Source organism: Lissotriton helveticus, chromosome 2_1 (assembly GCF_964261635.1).
Source record: "Lissotriton helveticus chromosome 2_1, aLisHel1.1, whole genome shotgun sequence".
Classification (NCBI taxonomy): domain Eukaryota; kingdom Metazoa; phylum Chordata; class Amphibia; order Caudata; family Salamandridae; genus Lissotriton; species Lissotriton helveticus.
The window spans coordinates 368,367,861-368,388,630 of record NC_136059.1 but is presented as its reverse complement, the minus strand read 5'-3'; the positions used below and the strand labels follow the sequence as shown (position 1 = coordinate 368,388,630).

General features: G+C 45.6%; 1 protein-coding gene across 2 annotated transcripts in view; it reads left to right on the top strand.

The window, feature by feature from the left end:
* LIFR (LIF receptor subunit alpha) overlaps positions 1-20,770 on the top strand; it is a 682,553-nt gene that overhangs the window by 469,762 nt on the left and 192,021 nt on the right. For both annotated transcript variants that reach the window (XM_078674980.1, XM_078674981.1), the window contains exon 9: positions 19,293-19,425. In XM_078674980.1, coding sequence (XP_078531106.1) covers positions 19,293-19,425 — 133 coding nt within the window. The remainder of the gene's footprint in view (positions 1-19,292; positions 19,426-20,770) is intronic.

Below are 20,770 nucleotides of genomic sequence, written 5' to 3'. Positions count from 1 at the left end.
GAAACACAAGTGGACCCTAAACTAACCTGTGCTTAACCCCCTGGTAGATTGGCACAAAGCAGTCAGGCTTAACTTAAATGCAATGTGTAAAGTATAGAGTAATAAAGTGAAAACACAACACAAGGAATAATCTACACCATTTTAGAAAAATAGATTAAAATGTAATAAATTATTTGAGACCATAAAGACAAAAATCCAATCAGTAGAACTGAATTTTTCAGTTTTAGGTAAAAATAGTGCTTAGAAGCACCAACTGTCATCTGGGCACGCCAGACTGGGACAAAGTCACAAGTTCGTGATGACCATGATGGAGCATGGGCCTGATACAGAGGTCTAGTTAAGCCAGCTAAACAATATTACCTTAAATCCTTGTTACGGAGCATTGTGACATCCCGATGTGAGACGACGAAGCACGTCCCTACGTCATCGTCGAGTATGCCATCAACAAGGGGCTTGCGATGCGAAGTCCTGCTTCGAAGATTCGTCGCACATTGGTGGATCCAAGGAGATTTTTGTCTACGATGCAAGGGTCTGTGTTGGGGATGAGACCTGTAGTGGTGATTCTGAGGGTGAGCTGCATGGAGATGTCGCGCTGTGTTGGTTCTGCCCACAGAACCACAACTAGGATGGCAGAGCACCTTTAGGGCCTTTCTAAGGGTCCAAAACTGTGTTGGGTCCAAAACTGTGTTGGCACCACTTGGTGGGGCATGTATCACAGCAGACAGAGTACAGGGGCTGGGTTTAAGGTGGTTGGATCCTTTTCTTTCCCTGAGGCTCTGGCCCACTAGCCCTTTGAGTCACTCTGGTGGTCCTAGTTTCAAGATGCAAGTCCAGTCCTTTCACTTGGGCAGCAGAGTAGCAGTCCTTCTTGCAGAGCAACACAGCACAACACAGATCCTTCTGAGTCTTCCACATGTCCAGCAGTACACTGAAGAGTTATGTCTGAGGGTCCATTATACCTGATGCCAACTTTGAAGTAGCAAAAGGTTCTGGAGGTTTCAAACCCCAAAAATGTTTGGAATGTCCTGCCTCCCTGACCTGGCCCCCACTTATCTGGGGTCACAATAGACTAGTTTCACATCCTATGTAAGTGTGCTCAGGCAGAGCCTTTGTGATGTGAAAGTGTTGTAGGTGACATCTTCTCTGCCTCATCAAGTCAGAGATGGACTATCCTGCCAACACCTCTACTTCTTTGTCTCACCATCTGGGAAATGTAAGTGTAAATATGAACTATATTAAACTGTTTGATTAAGTAAAATAATTACAGCAAAAATATGCATCACACATGCCCCCCATCTCCCCACCCAATAACCCTAAAAAACCTCTTTACACAATCTTAAAATAATTATTTACACATTTCCTTTATGAGACAAATTCAACTAATTTAGATCTTATCAAAGCATTCCCCTTGCACTAATTATTCTTCAGTAGAAATTGCACAATTCCTCTAATTGCACACAGACCAACATAATAGAGTGCTCTAAAAAAACCTTGAATAGAATGTCAACGTGAATCTAAATTAGCAGAAACTAATAATAGAGATTGCACTCTTCCCATTATTGCACACAAGCCCACCTAATGAGATCCTTGCCCTAGTTATCTTCGTAGAAATTGCAAAATTCTGAATATTGCACACAGCCCATATGAGACAAAATTCTCCTTCAATGAAAAAGTTGCACAATTTCCCTTATTGAAGACAGCCAACCCTAGTAAGGGATTCTGCTAAAATTGCTTACAAAATCCCAGAATTCTTTTTGATAAAATTGCATATTTCCCATTCCTACACCCAACCCAATCTGCTAAAGTATATATCAGATAAAAGAATGACATTTCTACATAATCCACCAACAGAAACCTTATACACCAGAAGTTATAGACCACATCAGGATTTCGGGCAGCTTGTTTTCTTCCTTGTGATTGTCTGTCGGTGATAACTGCCTGTTGCTGTATGTCTGCCACTGATTTCATGTGTTGTGCGAAGCGCCCTGACAGCTGCCACGATTCACAAATGCACTAAAAGATCGAATGTTCAGGGCGTAAACTATTGGTCATAGCCAAAACTGCCTCAAGAGCTATAATTATAGGCACTTGCGGATGCAAATCACACGCAGCAACGACTTCTCCTTTTTACTGCATAGTCTATATTGCTTGCTCATAGCTCAGTAGCAACTTAGAGGTATCAAACGACATCAAAGCCTCGTGAGTTTACTTTTTGGCTTGTTCGGAAGAAGCAGGCTCAGGTAATCTGGGAGGGAGTCTGAGGTATAAAGGCCAGAACTCCAACTCCTGTACAAATTGCTCTTTACGTCCCTTGGTTCTTGGGCCACCTATAGTGCTTTTGTGTTCTTCATGAATTATTTTGCTATAGCTTTTATTTCGAGATTTGAGTTGACAAGGTTTTTCCAAATTCAGCATTTGGATGGACTTCCTTAAGAAAGATAGCCATTCACAGTTTGGCTCCTGTATTTTCCTCCATAACCGTTGTTTCAATATACTGGCATTCTCTATATTTAATATCAAGTGAAACAATATCCTTTTGGCACGCAACACCAGGTTTTGCTTGGAGTGGTTGTATTATAGCCTAATTTGTGCTTGACTTGTGCAATCTGGAAGAGGAAACAATTGTCTATATTGTGTGTATTGCTGTTTGTCCAAGAATTGAAATAATTGATCTTTAAACATTATGGCTCCATAGGAGAGAGCAGGCATGACTTTGCAGCCCACAAATGTTAGAAGGGTTTGCAAGTTTGAGCTGGCCAAGTTATTTTTTAAATGTCCAATTTGCACACAGTAAGTACATAGCCTATGCCTTTAAATCATTATAGTGTGCCCCTTTCATCCAGGGGCACACTCAGGAATTTAAAGTGTTTCACTCTCACCAGGAGTGAGCCCTCAACATACCAAGATCCTTTTTTTGATCGGTTTCATGCCAAATATCACTATTTTGGTTTTATTTAAATTGATTTTGATAGTATTGTCTTTACAGTAGTGAGCAAGTGCTTTGAGAGATCTCTGGAAGCCCACTTGAGTACGATCTAGGATGACCATATCGTCTGCATATTGGTGTGTTTGAATATTCTGACTCAACCAAGTGCGGAGGGCATGATCTAGGGTTGGCCAGGTTGCTCTGCAAATCTGCCATGTAGTGGGGAAATAGCAGGGGTGCAAGGATGCATCCTTGTTTAAGACGTTTACCTATAAAGTTTTTCTCTGAAGTGGACCGATTAGTTTTCAGTTTACCCCTGTCTCACTGCACAGCGATTCAATTGGTTTCAGTAACCAGGGGGCAATTCCCCAGCTATTTATCTTTGACCCAAGCCTGTTTCTTGGGACGTCATTGAAAGGTTTAGTGAAATCAATAAATGCTGTGTAGAGTGGCAAAGATTTTGGGTGAACAGCATCCTCAATTAAAAAAAAAGACAGGATAATCAGATTATGCTCATTGTGACAGTTTCCTTGGAACCCAGATTGAAACCTTGGGATCAGTTGTTTTTCAGTAGCCTAAGCTTCTACGTCCTCATTAAGTAATCGGACATAGCATTTTCTCTCTTCGTCCAATAATGCCATCATCTGGTAATTGCCGGCTCCTCCTCTTCTTCTTATGGATTGGTACCAAAATAGATCCGCTCCAGCTATCAGGAACCAAGCTTGTACAATAGCAGCCAGCGTAAACACTAGTTAAAATTGGTCTCCACAAGGAGTTATCTGATTTAAGAAGAGCTGCAGCCACTCCCTTTGGACCCTGGGCGCCAGTCCCTCTTAACTTACTTAACGCCTTACAGGCATCTTGATTGTTGGGCCACTAGCTGCTCACTTTGCTTCATCTCTTTCGGGGTTCCTCCGTTTCCCATGTCAATTGTGAATTCTCACAGTCCACGCAATGCAGTAATTTTGGAGCACTCTTTGATGTAACTGTTAATTGGCCATGTTGTCAAGGGCAGGGGGTCCAGTTTATATAACTGTTGAATATATTCTGTCCTCTGTTTGGAAAGAAGCTATAATTTATTTGCTTTATTACCTCGGGTGAGTTTATTAATGAGGCATCTAATAGCAGCTGGAGTCTAGCCCAGTTTTGTTAAATGTTTTTGTTTTCATAGCCCATCTTTGTTTTCTGTAAGAATGCCTCAAAACTCTGATCTTGTCTTTGAACTCCTCAACTGAAATCCTTTTCTAACTACAATTTCACAGGGTTTTATTCAGTTCTCTTCCAGCCCCCAAGTGTAACCCAAATTTGGCCTGTTGGCATTTTCTCGACAGCGGTGACTCTGTCAAACATATTTCTAAGAACATTATCATTCTTTCCCACCCTTGCGTTGATATTTTCCCATGAGTTAATCTATTTAAGAGGCTTATTGCAGTCCTTGTACTCTACCAGACAATTCGATTAAGGGCTTTCATACCATGTTATGTGCATAGCATTGGTGTGGAAATCCTTAGGATTCCCCTTTTGTCAGTCGCTGCATGTGCACTCAAAGAAGGTACTCCTGGTGATTATCATGGTGATTTAGAGTGCATTGCAGGGGTGATGGCAGTTTATCCCCATCTCCCTCTCCCCAGAGTTCATAGAAACCCAAAAGACATCATGAGCCCTGGGAGGGGGAACATTTGGACTATCATCAGTTTTGAGCCTGACACAATGCACCACCTCTGTCCTAACCCACCAAGTCGTGTTAATTTTAGTTGGTGAACATTGCCACCTAATTCTTATATCACAGGAGTTTGGTGGGCCAGTGGCAGAGATGATGATATCAGCATCTGACCAGTGTCATCCCTGTACCCCATCTTATAAGACAGTGACTGTGTGGTTTTGGTATTTTTGTGGACGTTCAAGGCTTTATACTTTAAAGTCTCATCCCACATCTTTGTCAAGAAATGTTTTTTGGATTCACAGTTGCCAGCAGATTTGGTTCATATTAGCATGAGCACATTATCCATACCAGCAAGACAAGTAATCTTTCTCTTGAAGTACAGATTATCCAAAAAAACTGTAAATATTAATACCAAGATCTTAAATCCATTTTAATTTGTGTGCATTTCAGGACAAACTGTCTGTAGATATTGGATATTGCTGGAAATGTGTCCTTTCTGCAGTTACACCAGATTTCTGCCTTCTGGTGCTAATCCCATTATTTATTTACTCGTTAGCCCCTAATATATGGTACTGTATGTACCCAGGGCCTGTTTATTGAATACTACTAGTGGGCTTCAGCAATTGTTCCCCCACTAAAATTACACTGAAGCATGTCTCAGGCCTGCCACCAGCAGCTTAGATCTGTAGTTTAAACTACCATTTCAACCTGGCAAACTAAATCTGTTGCCAGGCGTATATCTTTCTTTTTAATTCTTCTAAGTTACCCCAAAGGTAGGCCAGAGAAGGCCCATAGGGCAGGGTGTATGGTATTAAAAAAGTAGAACATGTATATTTAATGTTTTACAAGTTCTGACCATAAAAAAAACCCTAATGTTTTTTTCACTGTCTCTCCCATCGGCTAACACTGTTTTACACTGTCACATTAAATAAGTGCAACATTCGGTTTGGGATCAGCTAGAATCCTGTTTAAAGACCCTTTTTAGGTTGAGCTAGAGTGTGCATGCATAGCATGCGTCTAGCTCGACAACTATTGTTTTCAGTCTCCTGGGAATCTGAGACAGGGTTCGGACACGCGCACCGATTGCACCTCGTGGGCGCGCACGCCCAGGCCGGCGCCGTGCACATATCCTATCTCAGATTCCCAGGAAGACAGCCATGCCTCTCCCAGTCGCGCGCGCACACATACACAAAGCCACACTCACACACACGCAGGCAGGCACACACACGCACGCACGCACACACACTGCATTCACACACGCTCACACGCGCACCCCCCCTTACCTAATCTCTGTACTCCAGGTCCTTTGGCAGCACGATGCGGGGCTCTCCCCTTAGTCATGGGAGCCCCGCCGTGCTATCCGCTGCTCGAATGGCGCATGTTGCGCATGCGCGGGCAGTCCCCGCCCTCCCAACATATAAACAGCTTATTTTTTTTAATATTGTATTTCGTGGCCCGCACCGCTGCCAATGCTTGTTTTGTAAATGTATACACTCGGGTGCCACTTTCCATCCCACAGCGTTTACACACGCATCCATGCTTGGGGCCGCAGAGAGGAATTCCCTCCCACCTCCCTCCCACCTCCCCCCCCGCTGCTTCCTGCATCATTTCCCACAAGCCGTCCTTAACAGATTCCTAGCCCGTCACTAACCGATGTTCCGGAGCGGAAGCGCTGCAGAGCTCTAGGCGCTATGCACTCGCTGGCACTTGCAGACCCTGAGCTAGACAATGTACGTGCCCATAATGCATGGATCGCCTGCATACCCCGTGGATATGGCTCAACCAGAAGTGGGTTTCTAGGCACTTACTTGGCAACTCATGTAGAACATGCGTGTCTTTTGTGCTGTTACTGGCAGTGTGTGGCCTTATACAGCGCCCGTGCTCCCGGAGACTGGCTGCGCTGCCATGGCTCAGTATGCTGCTCCCCAAGCTCTGAGCACACACGCATCCATGCTTGGGGTCGGAAGAAGGAATTCCCTCCCACCTCTCCCCCGCTGCTTCCTGCATCATTTCCCACAAGCCAATCTTAACAAATTCCTAACCGAACTGTTCCAGCTGCGCTGATGACCCTGGCACCCTGTGACCCTCGGCATCTTAGCGGCAGTGTAAAGCCTTGAAGGTCACACAGCGGGGGCGGCCTATCTCTGGTATGCTAATCATGTACTGCGCACAGATACTGTCATGGACTGCGAAGGAGAGGGGTGTCACTGGGCGTCTCACGGGATGTAGTGGAAGCCTTGCCTCTTTTATGGAGGATCTTCCTCGGCACATACCATGTTGTTTGTGAATAAGATTGTTGCAGAATGAATGACTCTTTTAGTACCTTCTAATTCACAAATACTCCTTTCCCAGGCTGTCACTTTGCTCTCGCCGGGGACACAACTAATAAAGATCGATCACGGCATGGTCTCTTATAATACCATAAACGTCCCTGTCCTTAGCAAAAAGTGTTGTTAACGTTTTACAGGATGAAGTCTTTAAAGTTATCGGTTCGCTCACATTAATAAATGAAAAGGTAGGTCAGTACAATCTTCTGACTTGAAGGGAAATTCCTTAAATGCTACTTTTCCCACATCAGCGCTTTTAGTTATCTTGCCTGAGTGCCTCTTGCTGTCTAGCCAATGATATCATTCTAAGGCATCGCACCACATTTGTAAAGCCTCGAAATTTAGAAGTTCACTTCTCGGGTACCAGCATGCTATGCTACCTTTTCATGCAAAGCAGTTTCATTAGGGCATCTTTTGCCGAGGCTCCCATTTCTTCACATTGAGTCTTGTTAGGAAATGTATCACTGAACATCCACAAATACCTTTTAGTAAATCAGGTCAGTACCCCGCTAAGTATTTCAAGTTCAGCTATATCTATGCTACTACCAGCATTTACCATCTTTCATTCCCTGAGAGTTCAACAAACCTGCTATCTATCTATCGATCGCCCTCCCTCTATCTATCTAGCGCCCTCACTCTATCTATCGCATCACCACAGCATCACTCAGCACCACCACAGAATCACTCAGGGGCACCACAACATCACAATGCGCTACCACAGCATCACTGAACGCCACAGCATTACTCATCGCCACCACAACATCAATCTGTGCAACCATTCAACAACAACTGGTTCAAGTATGTTCTCTCAATGTTTCAAGCTTTATTACAAATGTCACAAAAATATGTTAATATTTCACTTCTGGTCTTGGATTTTCATCACAATAAAATACACAACATAATCTTCACAAAAGTTATTTACAAAAGTTTAAGCTATTGCCATTATAAATTACAATAACTTTTATTTAAGTATTAATTATTTAAAAACATGTAAAGCCATTGTTATTTGTAATATCAATACATGTAAGTCACGTAAATACAACACATATTGCATTACAAATGCTATAGGTGTCACATTTGCGAAAATTAAAACTAATGGCATTGTAAAAATACACATAAATAAAAAATGTGTCATTTACAATACCAATAGCTCAAACTTTCCTAATGCGAGACCTATTGCGTTGCAAATGCTTGTTTATAATAATTTACAATTCAACTTAATAGCCAAGTGGGATTTTAACCTACTATTTTGGTAAATATAATTTTAGAAAGTTGGCATTTTTCTGCCTAAATCTTAAAGGCTTTCTTGCCAGTGCCCATATGTCACCTGCCTCCTGCTGGCTCCCCTGATTTGAGATGTGCATTGCTCCCTGTCAGTGGACAAAGGACTCTAGGTATTGGGAGGGGGACTCCTCAGTGGACAGGATGGTCTTGGGGGCTGTGCCCAGCCCCTTCTTGAGCTTCAAAGGAAGCACACCTTGGTCCCGGCAGATGAAGCTTTCACCTAGGCCTGATTCCCCTTTGTCTTGCTAGTCTCGTTGGCACAAAACCCAGGGTGGGTAGCAGAATTAACAAGAACTGGTTTAGTGGGTGGACAAAGACTTCACCTTTCCCCAAGTCCTGGCATTGGGCACAGAGGTGAAGCCCACAGTCTTCCCCTAAGAACACTCCTGGACATGTGGAAAATCAGAAGGACTGTCCTGCTGTCGGAAGAACCTAAAAGAAGATTGAATATTCTGGCCTTGAACCCAGGTCTCCAGAACAGACTCCAAGGGTTAGTTGGCTGACCTCCTATTTGAGCTACAAAAGCGCAACAAGCTTACAAAGGCTTCTCTCAACACAACAGCTGACCAGTCCCAGTTGGACCTGCCCTGGACCCTGCTGCTGGCCTCTGTTGGAGTATGTCCTAACCTACAAGTGGTACCCCCAGGTAATGAACTCTTGACATCTGTTAGACTGTACTCCTCTTGTCCACACTGCAAAAGCAGAGACATGATAACTTTTTGCAAACTCTCTTCTTGGAGAACCAGCAGAGACCAGGATCGCAGTTGAACCTGCAGCCGTCAATTTGCTGGTCAGCCTCAGCTTGCTAGTTTGCTCCGCTGAAGATCTTCACTTCCAGAAATGTTTTATGTCTGAATGTAGGGAACTTCACCAAGACTTATGCCAAGACAATTGACATCAAGGGCTTTCTTGGCACAGACTTCAGAATTTGCCTGTTGAGAACTTTCCTACCTTCGTCAATGACCTCTCCAGCCCTGTTTTTAATTCAAACTTTCAAAATGTATATCTCCATGTCTGCTTAATGGATTGTGGTGTCATTTTATTTATTAAAATGAACTCAGTATTGCTTATTTGGTTAGGGATGGAGGCATCTCTGTATTTTCCCTTTTTAAAAACTTTTAATTACTCACTGTATTGACCCCTGCATTTCTGCTCCTCTGCCTCCTCCCCTGAGTGATCGGCCGATTCAGGGCTGACTCACCGGGGGCACGGTCGGAGAGACGGCGGCGGCCATCTTTGATAGGGTTAGCCTCCCTGGTGGCCAGAGGCTAGAGTATAAAAACAATGGTAGGACTGTGCTTGCGAGGAAACGATATCACTGATGCCTGAGGCTTGAGCCGGGCAGTTACGCTTTTATTTCTTAGCTGATTTTACTAGCTTCTGTATTATTCCTTTGTGTCCTACCCCCTTCCCCGTTCCCTCGCGCGGAATTATCGCGCTGTCTGTCTCCACCGATCGATGGTGGAGGCATCTCTGTATTTTCCCTTTTTAAAAACTTTTAATTACTCACTGTATTGACCCCTGCATTTCTGCTCCTCTGCCTCCTCCCCTGAGTGATCGGCCGATTCAGGGCTGACTCACCGGGGGCACGGTCGGAGAGACGGCGGCGGCCATCTTTGATAGGGTTAGCCTCCCTGGTGGCCAGAGGCTAGAGTATAAAAACAATGGTAGGACTGTGCTCGCGAGGAAACGATATCACTGATGCCTGAGGCTTGAGCCGGGCAGTTACGCTTTTATTTCTTAGCTGATTTTACTAGCTTCTGTATTATTCCTTGGTGTCCTACCCCCTCCCCCGTTCCCTCGCGCGGAATTATCGCGCTGTCTGTCTCCACCGATCGAGGGTGGAGGCATCTCTGTATTTTCCCTTTTTAAAAACTTTTAATTACTCACTGTATTGACCCCTGCATTTCTGCTCCTCTGCCTCCTCCCCTGAGTGATCGGCCGATTCAGGGCTGACTCACCGGGGGCACGGTCGGAGAGACGGCGGCGGCCATCTTTGATAGGGTTAGACTCCCTGGTGGCCAGAGGCTAGAGTATAAAAACAAACGGCCGTCGCCCCGCGCAGCGGACGCGAGCAGCGGGCGCGCCTTAGTCGCGCCGGAGTCAAGCCAGAGTCCTGCCCGTCTGCGCCCGTCAGCGCCAAGGCAGGGCTAGGGCAGGACTATCTGGACATTTCCACTATGCTTTCCAGCGATTTCCTCACTGGCTTTCGTCCTAAGGCAAGCCCCTGCGCCTATGGCGCTCTTGACCCCCTTTGTGGACCTTTCCAATGTCCCACGTGTTCTTTTGAACTCCCGACGCCCTTACCTATTGCTGATTTACAGCTTATACAGACGGTCCAAAGTGCCCTAAGAGTTAACCCACATGCTGCTACCAGTCGACAGTGTACACTTAAAATATTACACCTCAATGTTAGATGTTTGGTTTGCCATCACTTAGATGTTTTTACTATACTTACTGATGACCAGCCCGACATTCTTTTTTTAACAGAAACATGGCTTCATGATGCTGCCATGGCTACTATTAACCTTGCGCTACCCGATGAGTACGTCATGTATACTCTAAACCGCAACTCACGAGGCGGCGGAATTGCGGCTGTAATTAGATCATGTTACCCATGCTCATGGAAGGCCATGCCCATAGCTGGCTGTGAAAGCGCCCATTTTGCCATTTCTATTAATCCCCACTTCACCATCTCTGGTTTACTCATCTATAGACCCCCTGGCCCTGACGTCGCTTTCCGGTGCGCTCTTCCTGAGGTGGTCTCCTCGTTGGCCCTTAGATCGGCTAATTTTAGCATCGTGGGTGATCTTAACCTTCACTTAGATACTCCACTCTCCACTACCGTTAGTAGTTTCCTTGCAGATCTTGAGGCTTTTCAGTTATATCAGCTTATCAATCATCAGACTCATGTGGGCGGGCATATCATTGACCCCTTTTTGACTAATCTCCACAATGTTATAACTCTTCCTCCCAGACCCATGGCCTGGACAGATCATTACCTGATCGAAGTTCAGCTTATATCCAACATCTCTCCTTTTAAGAACTCCACTCCGCCGATTTTTAAGCGAACTTGGAGGAAAATAAGATTGGCTGACTTCCATCAGCTTCTGTCATCACACCCACTTGACCTAAAAATGCCTCGCTGGGATACGACCACTTTTGTAAGTGGCTGACCCTAGCCTTGGACTCCCTAATCCCTGCAAGATGGAGCAAAGCTCGACCCGGTCCCTCTAGCCCATGGTACGATGATTCCCTCAGGCTTCTTAAGACCGCTTGTAAACGAGCGGAGAGAGCCTGGCGCAAGTCTTACGATCTCGACCTCAAGCGGACTTATTTGACTAGTATTAAAGTATACCATCGAGCCATCTGCAAAGCCCGAGCCACATTCTACTCCGAGGAGTTTAAGAATAGCCCTAATCCAATAAAACTCATCTTCAAGGTCTGTAAAGACCTTACTAGTAAGAAAACTGCGGTAACGGAAAAATGCTCCATGAATCACTGCGAAACGCTAGCGGCCTTCTTTGTAGAGAAAGTCGAGGCGATCTATCAATCATTTCCTCCGCAAACTGTATCGATTAACAACTTAGGAAGCAACCCTGCAATTACCAGATCTCTTGTGTCTATACCTAAGCCATCTCAGGAAGAGTTCAAAGCCCTTATTATAAAAGTTAAATCAGGCTCACCTGCCGATCCACTAAGACCGGCACAATTCAAAGAATCTGCTGAGATCTGTTTGTCTCCTATAAATGATCTGATTGGGCTCTCCTTTGAGTCCGGGACTGTTCCCAGTAAATGGAAACAGGCCACGGTTATCCCTATTTTAAAGAAGCCCACCTTGGACCCTTCAAAGCCTGAACACTACCGGCCCATCTCTCTCCTCCCATGGGTTTCCAAACTTGCGGAGGCACATGCCAACAAAATCCTGTCTAACCATCTCCAAAACTCAGGCATTCTAGATCCATCTCAGAATGGTTTCCGTGCAGGCCATAGCACGGAAACTGCCTTGTTGGCCATGGTGGAGCACCTGTGGAAGACGATAGATTCAGGCCAGATGGCGGCACTGATCCTTTTGGATCTCAGTGCCGCCTTCGACACTGTCTCCCATTCTATCCTTCTTCAACGGCTGCGAGAGGCCGGTGTGGAGAACACCGCATTGGAATGGTTTCGCTCCTTTTTATCTGGACGCACCTTTAAAGTCTCCACCCCCCCCCCCCATTTGAATCTACTCCTCGCAATATTTCCCAAGGGGTCCCGCAAGGTTCGGCACTTAGTCCGACTCTTTTTAATTTATATGTGCAGCCGCTAGCCACTATTGCAAAAAGATGTGGTTTAACCATGGTGTCATACGCTGACGACACCCAGCTAGCGGTTACACTAAATGGGAACCCCGCGGTTGAAGCCCCGAAGTTTCAGAAAGCCCTAAAGGAGGTAGCTAGTTGGATGACGGAGAACTGCCTCCAACTTAACGCATCAAAAACAGAGGTCTTAGTTCTGGGCAAACAGGCTCACCTTTGGGGAGACCATTGGTGGCCACTGGAGCTAGGCCAAGCCCCCATTCCTGTGACAGAGGCTAAGAACCTCGGGGTCTGGCTCGATTCCAACCTGACTTTCATCTCCCATACAAAAAGAGTTGCTGGGACCTGTTTTGGGGTTCTGCGGAGCCTCAGACCCATTCTTAAATTCTTCGATGCTCCTACAAGACAACTCATTGTCCAAGCTACAGTACTCTCTAGGCTGGATTACGCCAGCTCGCTCCTTCTGGGCGCTAACCAAGCTGAACTAACACGCCTCCAGCATGTGCAAAATGCGGCCGCCAGAATGCTGGTAGGCCTGCCCAAATTTTGCTCTGTCAGACGTACCATATATGATCTTCACTGGCTGCCCGTCAGACAGAGGATTAAGTTCAAAGCTTTGTGCCTGGCCTTTAAGATTTTAAAGGCCTTTTCACCTCCCATTCTTGCTCAGGCAATTACCTACTACACCCCGGCTAGAGTACTACGTTCGACGGGTCAATTTTTGGCTAATGTTCCCCGCTTCAGGATGGCCAGAGTGGGCGGTCGCTCCTTTGGCGTTCTGGCAGCGAGTCTTTGGAACACATTACCCGCTGACATTCGTGCCATACCGGACCTACTGGCTTTCCGCAGAGCTATCAAAACTTTTCTGTTCCCATTACTCTAACTTTGCTGCCTGCCTCTTTTCTCTGGTTGTGTTGTTTTTTTCAAGATAGCGCCGGGACGCCACTTTGCTGTGGCAGCCGAGCGCTCTATAAATTTTATAACATAACATAACATAACATTTTTGTGTGTGTTCTGATTTCACGTTATTACTCTTGAAGTACTGCATAAATACTTTCCACACTGCCTCTAAGTTAAGCTCGACCGCTTTGTAACCAGGTACCAGAGGGGTAAGTGGGGACTAATGCCCCAGTTTCTTACACATATAAATTCATTACATATCGCCATTAGGAGTTTGAACTTTAGGGTTTTAAAAAAAATCCTTGAGATGTGAAACACATTGCAGTGAGTTTAATGCTTTAGAACTGCTGTATTGAATTGGAGAGATCTGGTAAAGGAGTAATGTACTACACGTTCTAGCACTTCACTAACCTTAATCTGGAACCATAAATTTACTTATTGTTATGTTATTGTTAAAAGCACCTTTGGCAATTGAGTTAGTTTGTCATTTAGTTATGTTGATACTCTTCTTAGTATCGGAATAGTTGTCAAACCTATTGTTTGCATAAGTCTGCCACAGCATGGGCTGATGTGAAAGTCAAGCATGTGTCCTTGTGTAAGCAAAATATGCCTTTGCAGGTTCTGGCAGACTGTTTAGCAGACCAAAACCATAACAGTGGTCCAAACAAAAGGGTGAAACATGTTTTTATACAAGAGCAGAAAACCCCAGACATTTAATGTCTAGGTTTTGATAGCTTTAAAAAATGAAAGTTTAGCTTCCAGCTTCTGTGTAGCATAAGCATAGAACCTACGTATGTGTGACTACAATTTTTATATTTCATTTGCCATTAGATCCTGTGATACTGCAATTACCTTGTGAAAGGACCCTCGTGAAAGCGGTGAAAATCTGAAACAAGGCAAGATAGAAACAGCGCCTTAATAGAGACCATACTTCTGTTATAGGAGGGTAGAACATGAAATTCTTCTTCAGAAATAGGTGGTGACAATCCAGTTTATGAAAGGAGTCAAACATTTGGCTTTAGAATCCTATCAGCTGGCATTGGAATACACAGCAGCTAGAATGCCAGAGTTTACACATGGATGTCTTAATTCACCTTCCTTGGAACAAACCAGTGAATTTCCCTGCTCTGGGCTGTGTGGGCTGGTGTCTAAAGTACTGGATTCGCATCCGAGGGTCCTCTGTCTACTCACAGATTACTCACTGAAATAAGCAATGTAATATTCAGTAAATTAGTTCAGCTTCCTGTGCCTCAATTGCCTTATTTTCCAAAGTAAATAGTACTTGGAAAGAATGTCACTTAACATTCTGTTCACTACACTAAAAAGTTCAGCCTGGAAGTATGTAGAAGTAATTTAGCACTATTCCTCCATGCCAGCCTCCTCATTCACTCATCTGTTTTGGACAAACAACTTAGTTGTGTTTGTCACTCAGGATTTAAAGATTTAATGTTCACTGAAACTGTAACTTGCATTCGTGCTAAATAGCTGGGAGGCTGTACTTAGTCCATGGAATAATATACACATTGTCCATATGCACGTTTGTAACCACAGGAGTATTTTGCAGTCGCTTGGCATGTGGCATTATCTCATGCTGTTCTTCACAACCAGTTCTCTTAAGGTCCGGCTTCAGTTACTTATTGCCATTTGCAAAACTTCCTTCTGTTGAATAATCAATAGGGGATAGCTACCTGCATTCTTCTAAGCACAAAGCGAAGTACGTCTGGTTCCTTAGTAAGTCTGGTTCCTTCTAAGCATTTGGCTTGGAATTGAATTACCAGGTGTTCAAGAGAAGCTGAGAAATAAAGTGATGTGAAATGGTTGACATAATCTTAGTCACTTGTAATTACTCTGGGGTGCAGGCATCATTTACCATCATGGTGGTCATCTTTTTCCCCAAATACCAAATTTGCTTACACCCAGTGTTGCATGCCCCCACTACCTCTGCTCGGGACACAATAGGAAACTCTCTGGCCTATCTCATCCTTTGTGCTGGATGTAGGACATTACAACGCATGCTTTTACATTGCATGCTTTTACAACGTGGTTTTTACAACGCATACCATTACAACGCATAGTGCTTTTAGGCGCTGGATAGTGAATAGTTTAATTTACTATTCCAACTCCAGTCCCCATGGATAGTAGGGAAGGTGTTGGATAGTACAATAAACCTATTCCCTATCCTAGAGCGCCCCCCAGCGCAATGCGTTGTAATGGTTTGCGTTGTAAAAGTTGCGTTGTAAAGGCACTGCGTGGTAAAAGTTGCGTTGTAAAGGTTGTTTACCGCAAACAAAGCATATATTGCAGAAGAGAAGCAGCAGATGTGCAAGAAAGGCTTTGTCCTATCTGCTGCTGCCAGCCATATGAGCTTGCTTACATAATGTGGCAGAAACTGAAGCCTAAACCACCAAATCTTCCAAGCAGAAGAGTACAGCAGTTACTGCACAACACAGAAACTTGTGTTATTTGTATTGAGACGGTGCAATAGCAGGCATACCGTAGTGATCTTAGAACTTAAAATATTTCTCCCAATAGCTTTAATAATAACTGCATACTTTTTGGCGACTACCATGAGTATGTGCTGGTTCCTTATTGTCGATATTTTTATCCTGATGCTAAATGTGCCTTGAATCCGTTATAGTGTGTCTTGGGAATTAGATGTATGAAGTGATTAAAGATTCTGAAATCCCTGATACCCTTTTCCTTACACCAGCCTAACACTATAGATTCGCAGAATGCATCTTCTGAGCTACGGCCCTTGCAATCCATTACAATTCACAACAGCTACACTTCACTATTCACCCTACAGAGTAAATGGCATGGGGATTTCTCTGTTGGGTCCTCCAGGCATTTCATCATACATGACATCAGAGAAACCAGATGTTAATGCTCCTGCATCGCCATCACTCTTCAGTTTGTTCAACACCAGACATCCAGTTGCACAATTTGATCTCTGAAATAGTGAACAAGCATTTACACAGTAATCTGGACCCAATTTACCGGTTTCCCTTCTGTTTGTTTGGAGAAGGATCGTCTAACAAAGCAGTGCTCTGTGAAAGTGTATTCTGTTGCTCCTGCTAACCAAGCATGCTTCTGAGGGCCTGATAGCCTGACTACTAGAGGGTCCCGGACTGCTACAAAGCATGACATCCTCCCATTAAAGCATCAAATATGCACTTACTTTGCCCCCTCAGCACTTGAGTGTTTTTGTCACAGAGGCAAAGATTTAAGTGTCATACTGTTAGCGATCGCATGCTGTAGAAAGATATGTACATGTATGAAACAGCTGCTGAGCCGTGGAGTCCTGGGCTCGGCTACGGATTAAACACTCTTCTGAACAGTGGACAGGAGCTTTGTTTTCCAGGCTCTGTCTTTCGCTTCCAGTGACGATCGTCTGGCAGACACCTCGGACCTCCCTTGAGATGTCCACCACAGCCCACAAAGCGAAGGTAGACACCTCGGACCTCCCATGAGATGTCCACCACAGCCCACAAAGAGAAGGCAGACACCTCGGACCTCCCATGAGATGTCCACCACAGCCCACAAAGAGAAGGCAGACACCTCGGTCCTCCCATGAGATGTCCACCACAGCCCACAAAGCTAAGGCAGACACCACGGACCTCCCATGATATGTCCACCACAGGCCACAAAGCTAAGGCAGACACCTCGGTCCTCTCATGAGATGTCCACCACAGCCAACAAAAAGAAGGCAGACACCTCGGACCTCCCATGAGATGTCCACCACAGCCCACAAAGAGAAGGCAGACACCTCGGACCTCCCATGAGATGTCCACCACAGCCCACCTCCCATGAGATGTCCACCACAGCCCACAAAGAGAAGGCAGACACATCGGTCCTCCCATGAGATGTCCACCACAGCCCACAAAGCTAAGGCAGACTACACGGACCTCCCATGAGATGTCCACCACAGGCCACAAAGCTAAGGCAGACACCACGGACCTCCCATGAGATGTCCACCACAGCCCACAAAGAGAAGGCAGACTCCACGGACCTCCCATGAGATGTCCATCACAGGCCACAAAGCTAAGGCAGACACCACGGACCTCCCATGAGATGTCCACCACAGCCCACAAAGCGAAGGCAGACACCTCGGACCTCCCATGAGATGTCCACCACAGCCCACAAAGAGAAGGCAGACACCTCGGTCCTCCCATGAGATGTCCATCACAGGCCACAAAGCTAAGGCAAACACAGTGGACCTCCCATGAGATGTCCACTATAGGCCACAAAGCTAAGGCATGCACCTCGGACCTCCCATGAGATGTCCACCACAGCCCACAAAATGAAGGCAGACACCTCGGACCTACCATGAGATGTCCACCACAGCCCACAAAGCTAAGGCAGACACAGTGGACCTCCTATGAGATGTCCACCACAGGCCACAAAGCTAAGGCAGACACCACGGACCTCCCATGAGATGTCCACCACAGCCCACAAAGAGAAGGCAGACACTGTGGACCTCCCATGAGATGTCCACCACAGGCCACAAAGCTAAGGCAGACACCACGGACCTCCCATGAGATGTCAACCACAGCCCACAAAGAGAAGGCAGACACCTTGGTCCTCTCGTGAGATGTCCACCACAGCCCACAAAGAGAAGGCAGACACCTCGGTCCTCCCATGAGATGTCCATCACAGGCCACAAAGCTAAGGCAGACACAGTGGACCTCCCATGAGATGTCCACCATAGGCCACAAAGCTAAGGCAGGCACCTCGGACCTCCCATGAGATGTCCACCACAGCCCACAAAATGAAGGCAGACACCTCGGACCTCCCATGAGATGTCCACCACAGCCCACAAAATGAAGGCAGACACCTCGGACCTCCCATGAGATGTCCACCACAGCCCACAAAGAGAAGGCAGACACCTCGGACCTCCCATGAGATGTCCACCACAGCCCACAAAGAGAAGGCAGACACCTCGGACCTCCCATGAGATGTCCACCACAGCCCACAAAGAGAAGGCAGACACCTCGAACCTCCCATGAGATGTCCACCACAGCCCACAAAGAGAAGGCAGACACCTCGGACCTCCCATGAGATGTCCACCACAGCCCACAAAGCGAAGGCAGACACCTCGGACCTCCCATGAGATGTCCACCACAGCCCACAAAGAGAAGGCAGACACCTCGGACCTCCCATGAGATGTCCACCACAGCCCACAAAGAGAAGGCAGACACCTCGGACCTCCCATGAGATGTCCACCACAGCCCACAAAGTGAAGGCAGACACCTCGGACCTCCCATGAGATGTCCACCACAGCCCACAAAGAGAAGGCAGACACCTCGGACCTCCCATGAGATGTCCACCACAGCCCACCTCCCATGAGATGTCCACCACAGCCCACAAAGAGAAGGCAGACACCTCGGACCTCCCATGAGATGTCCACCACAGCCCACAAAGAGAAGGCAGACACCTCGGACCTCCCATGAGATGTCCACCACAGCCCACCTCCCATGAGATGTCCACCACAGCCCACAAAGAGAAGGCAGACACCTCGGACCTCCCATGAGATGTCCACCACAGCCCACAAAGTGAAGGCAGACACCTCGGACCTCCCATGAGATGTCCACCACAGCCCACAAAGAGAAGGCAGACACCTCGGACCTCCCATGAGATGTCCACCACAGCCCACAAAGCAAAGACTCTTTTGGAAGCAGTAGGGAACAATTATGTGACCGCTTGTCCGAAAACTATTAACATTCGAAGACGGATACAGCAGGACATCCTGTCCCAAGGTTCTCCAACTCAACCTGCAACTTTGAGGGGGCCTATTCTTTTCAAGAGAAACATATGTACAACAAATAAATTGCATTTGTGAAGATTGTGCTGCATGGTTACGTCTCCATGATGATGTTTAATGTGTTTCATTGCAGACCCTCCTGATGTACCGCGCAACTTAAGCTGTGAAACTCGTTTGTATGATGTGATCATATGCAGCTGGAATGTCGGGAGACCCACAGGGCTGTATTCAGACCGCCGTGAAACAAAGTATTCCTTGTATGAAAGGTATGAAACAGATTGATAGTGGGGTTTTAGAATTGATATAAAGCGTGCTGATCTTATTTTTCTTTACATTTTATGGTTAGTTTGCATAACTAATGCAAAACATTAATGTTGTCAGTTTGTTCGTTTTTTCTAGTCTAAATAAATACATTTAAAATTTAGTGTCTTTAAAAACTTAATCCCCTATATTACTAAAGAATGGTTATACATCCGCACCATGAGGCGGCAAAGCTTCTCTTGATAATACTGATCACTGATGGAGCAGGTGCCATTTTCTTGCATTGCCTGTTTTTATTGCTGATGAGCACCATTTAATAAAGCGATGGATATCAGGTCCCTTCTCTATTCCAGAAAGCATGTAAAAAGTCAGGGGTGAACCTTTGGTGGGACCTCACGATCCATGTTTAACTGCATCCTATGCAGGAGACGATAACTGCTTTTGTGATTTTATTTTATTGTGCACTCTTATGTGTTCCTTTTCATTTCATCCTGCACAGTATCTCTGCTGTGCAACTCTTTGTGATTCTTCTCTGCATGTACACATCAGCCACTCGCACCATTCTCCATAGCTGCCAACGTGCCCAGTGATGTTTGACACCTTTAGCCGATCCTGGCATCTTAGCTAAGATTGTTTAGCATTATGGGTTTTCTAGTTTTCTTCTGCCCATTATAAGGCATACCAAAACATACCATTTGAGGTGCTGAATACTAAAAAGCCAGGACTGGTGAAGGCACCCCAAATAACATCATGGTCGCGCGGCACCTGTGGCTCTTTTCTGGGTGCATACCATACTTCACCTGTGAGGAGCTCGTTTTCTCCCATTTACCTACCCTTTGATAGACCCTAGGTACTAAGATACACTTTCCCTTTGCTCACCGCTGTTGCTATGTTTTTATTCCTCTTATCTTCCCGCTTTGTACTTCACTTGTTCCGGGGTAGATTAGAAAAAAGATGCAACATGCTGTTGTTGCATGCTGCTATTTCACTAGTGTGCGCAGTAAGGCGCGCCATTCAAGATGTCAAACAAGCAGAGAAGGTGACTGAATGAACAGTCAAAATATAATAAAAGCTCTCTGATCTCCACTAATGTGGCTCACTTTAAAATAGATTCATCAATAGAGAAACGGATACTAGTTACACCTTATGACCATTGGTGCAAGGAACAAAGATCAGAGTAGCCTCAAAAAACTCTATGTTATGGTTGGAAGGAGGTGCGGTATATCTGGTTCATCCGCCCCACATTAGAGTTATGGCAGTTATCATTGGCTACTCCGAAGTGGTAAATTTGCCAGCCTCAACCCGAGGCGCCTCTGGTCTAGGGTGCAGCATCCAGAGAAATTGAGTGAA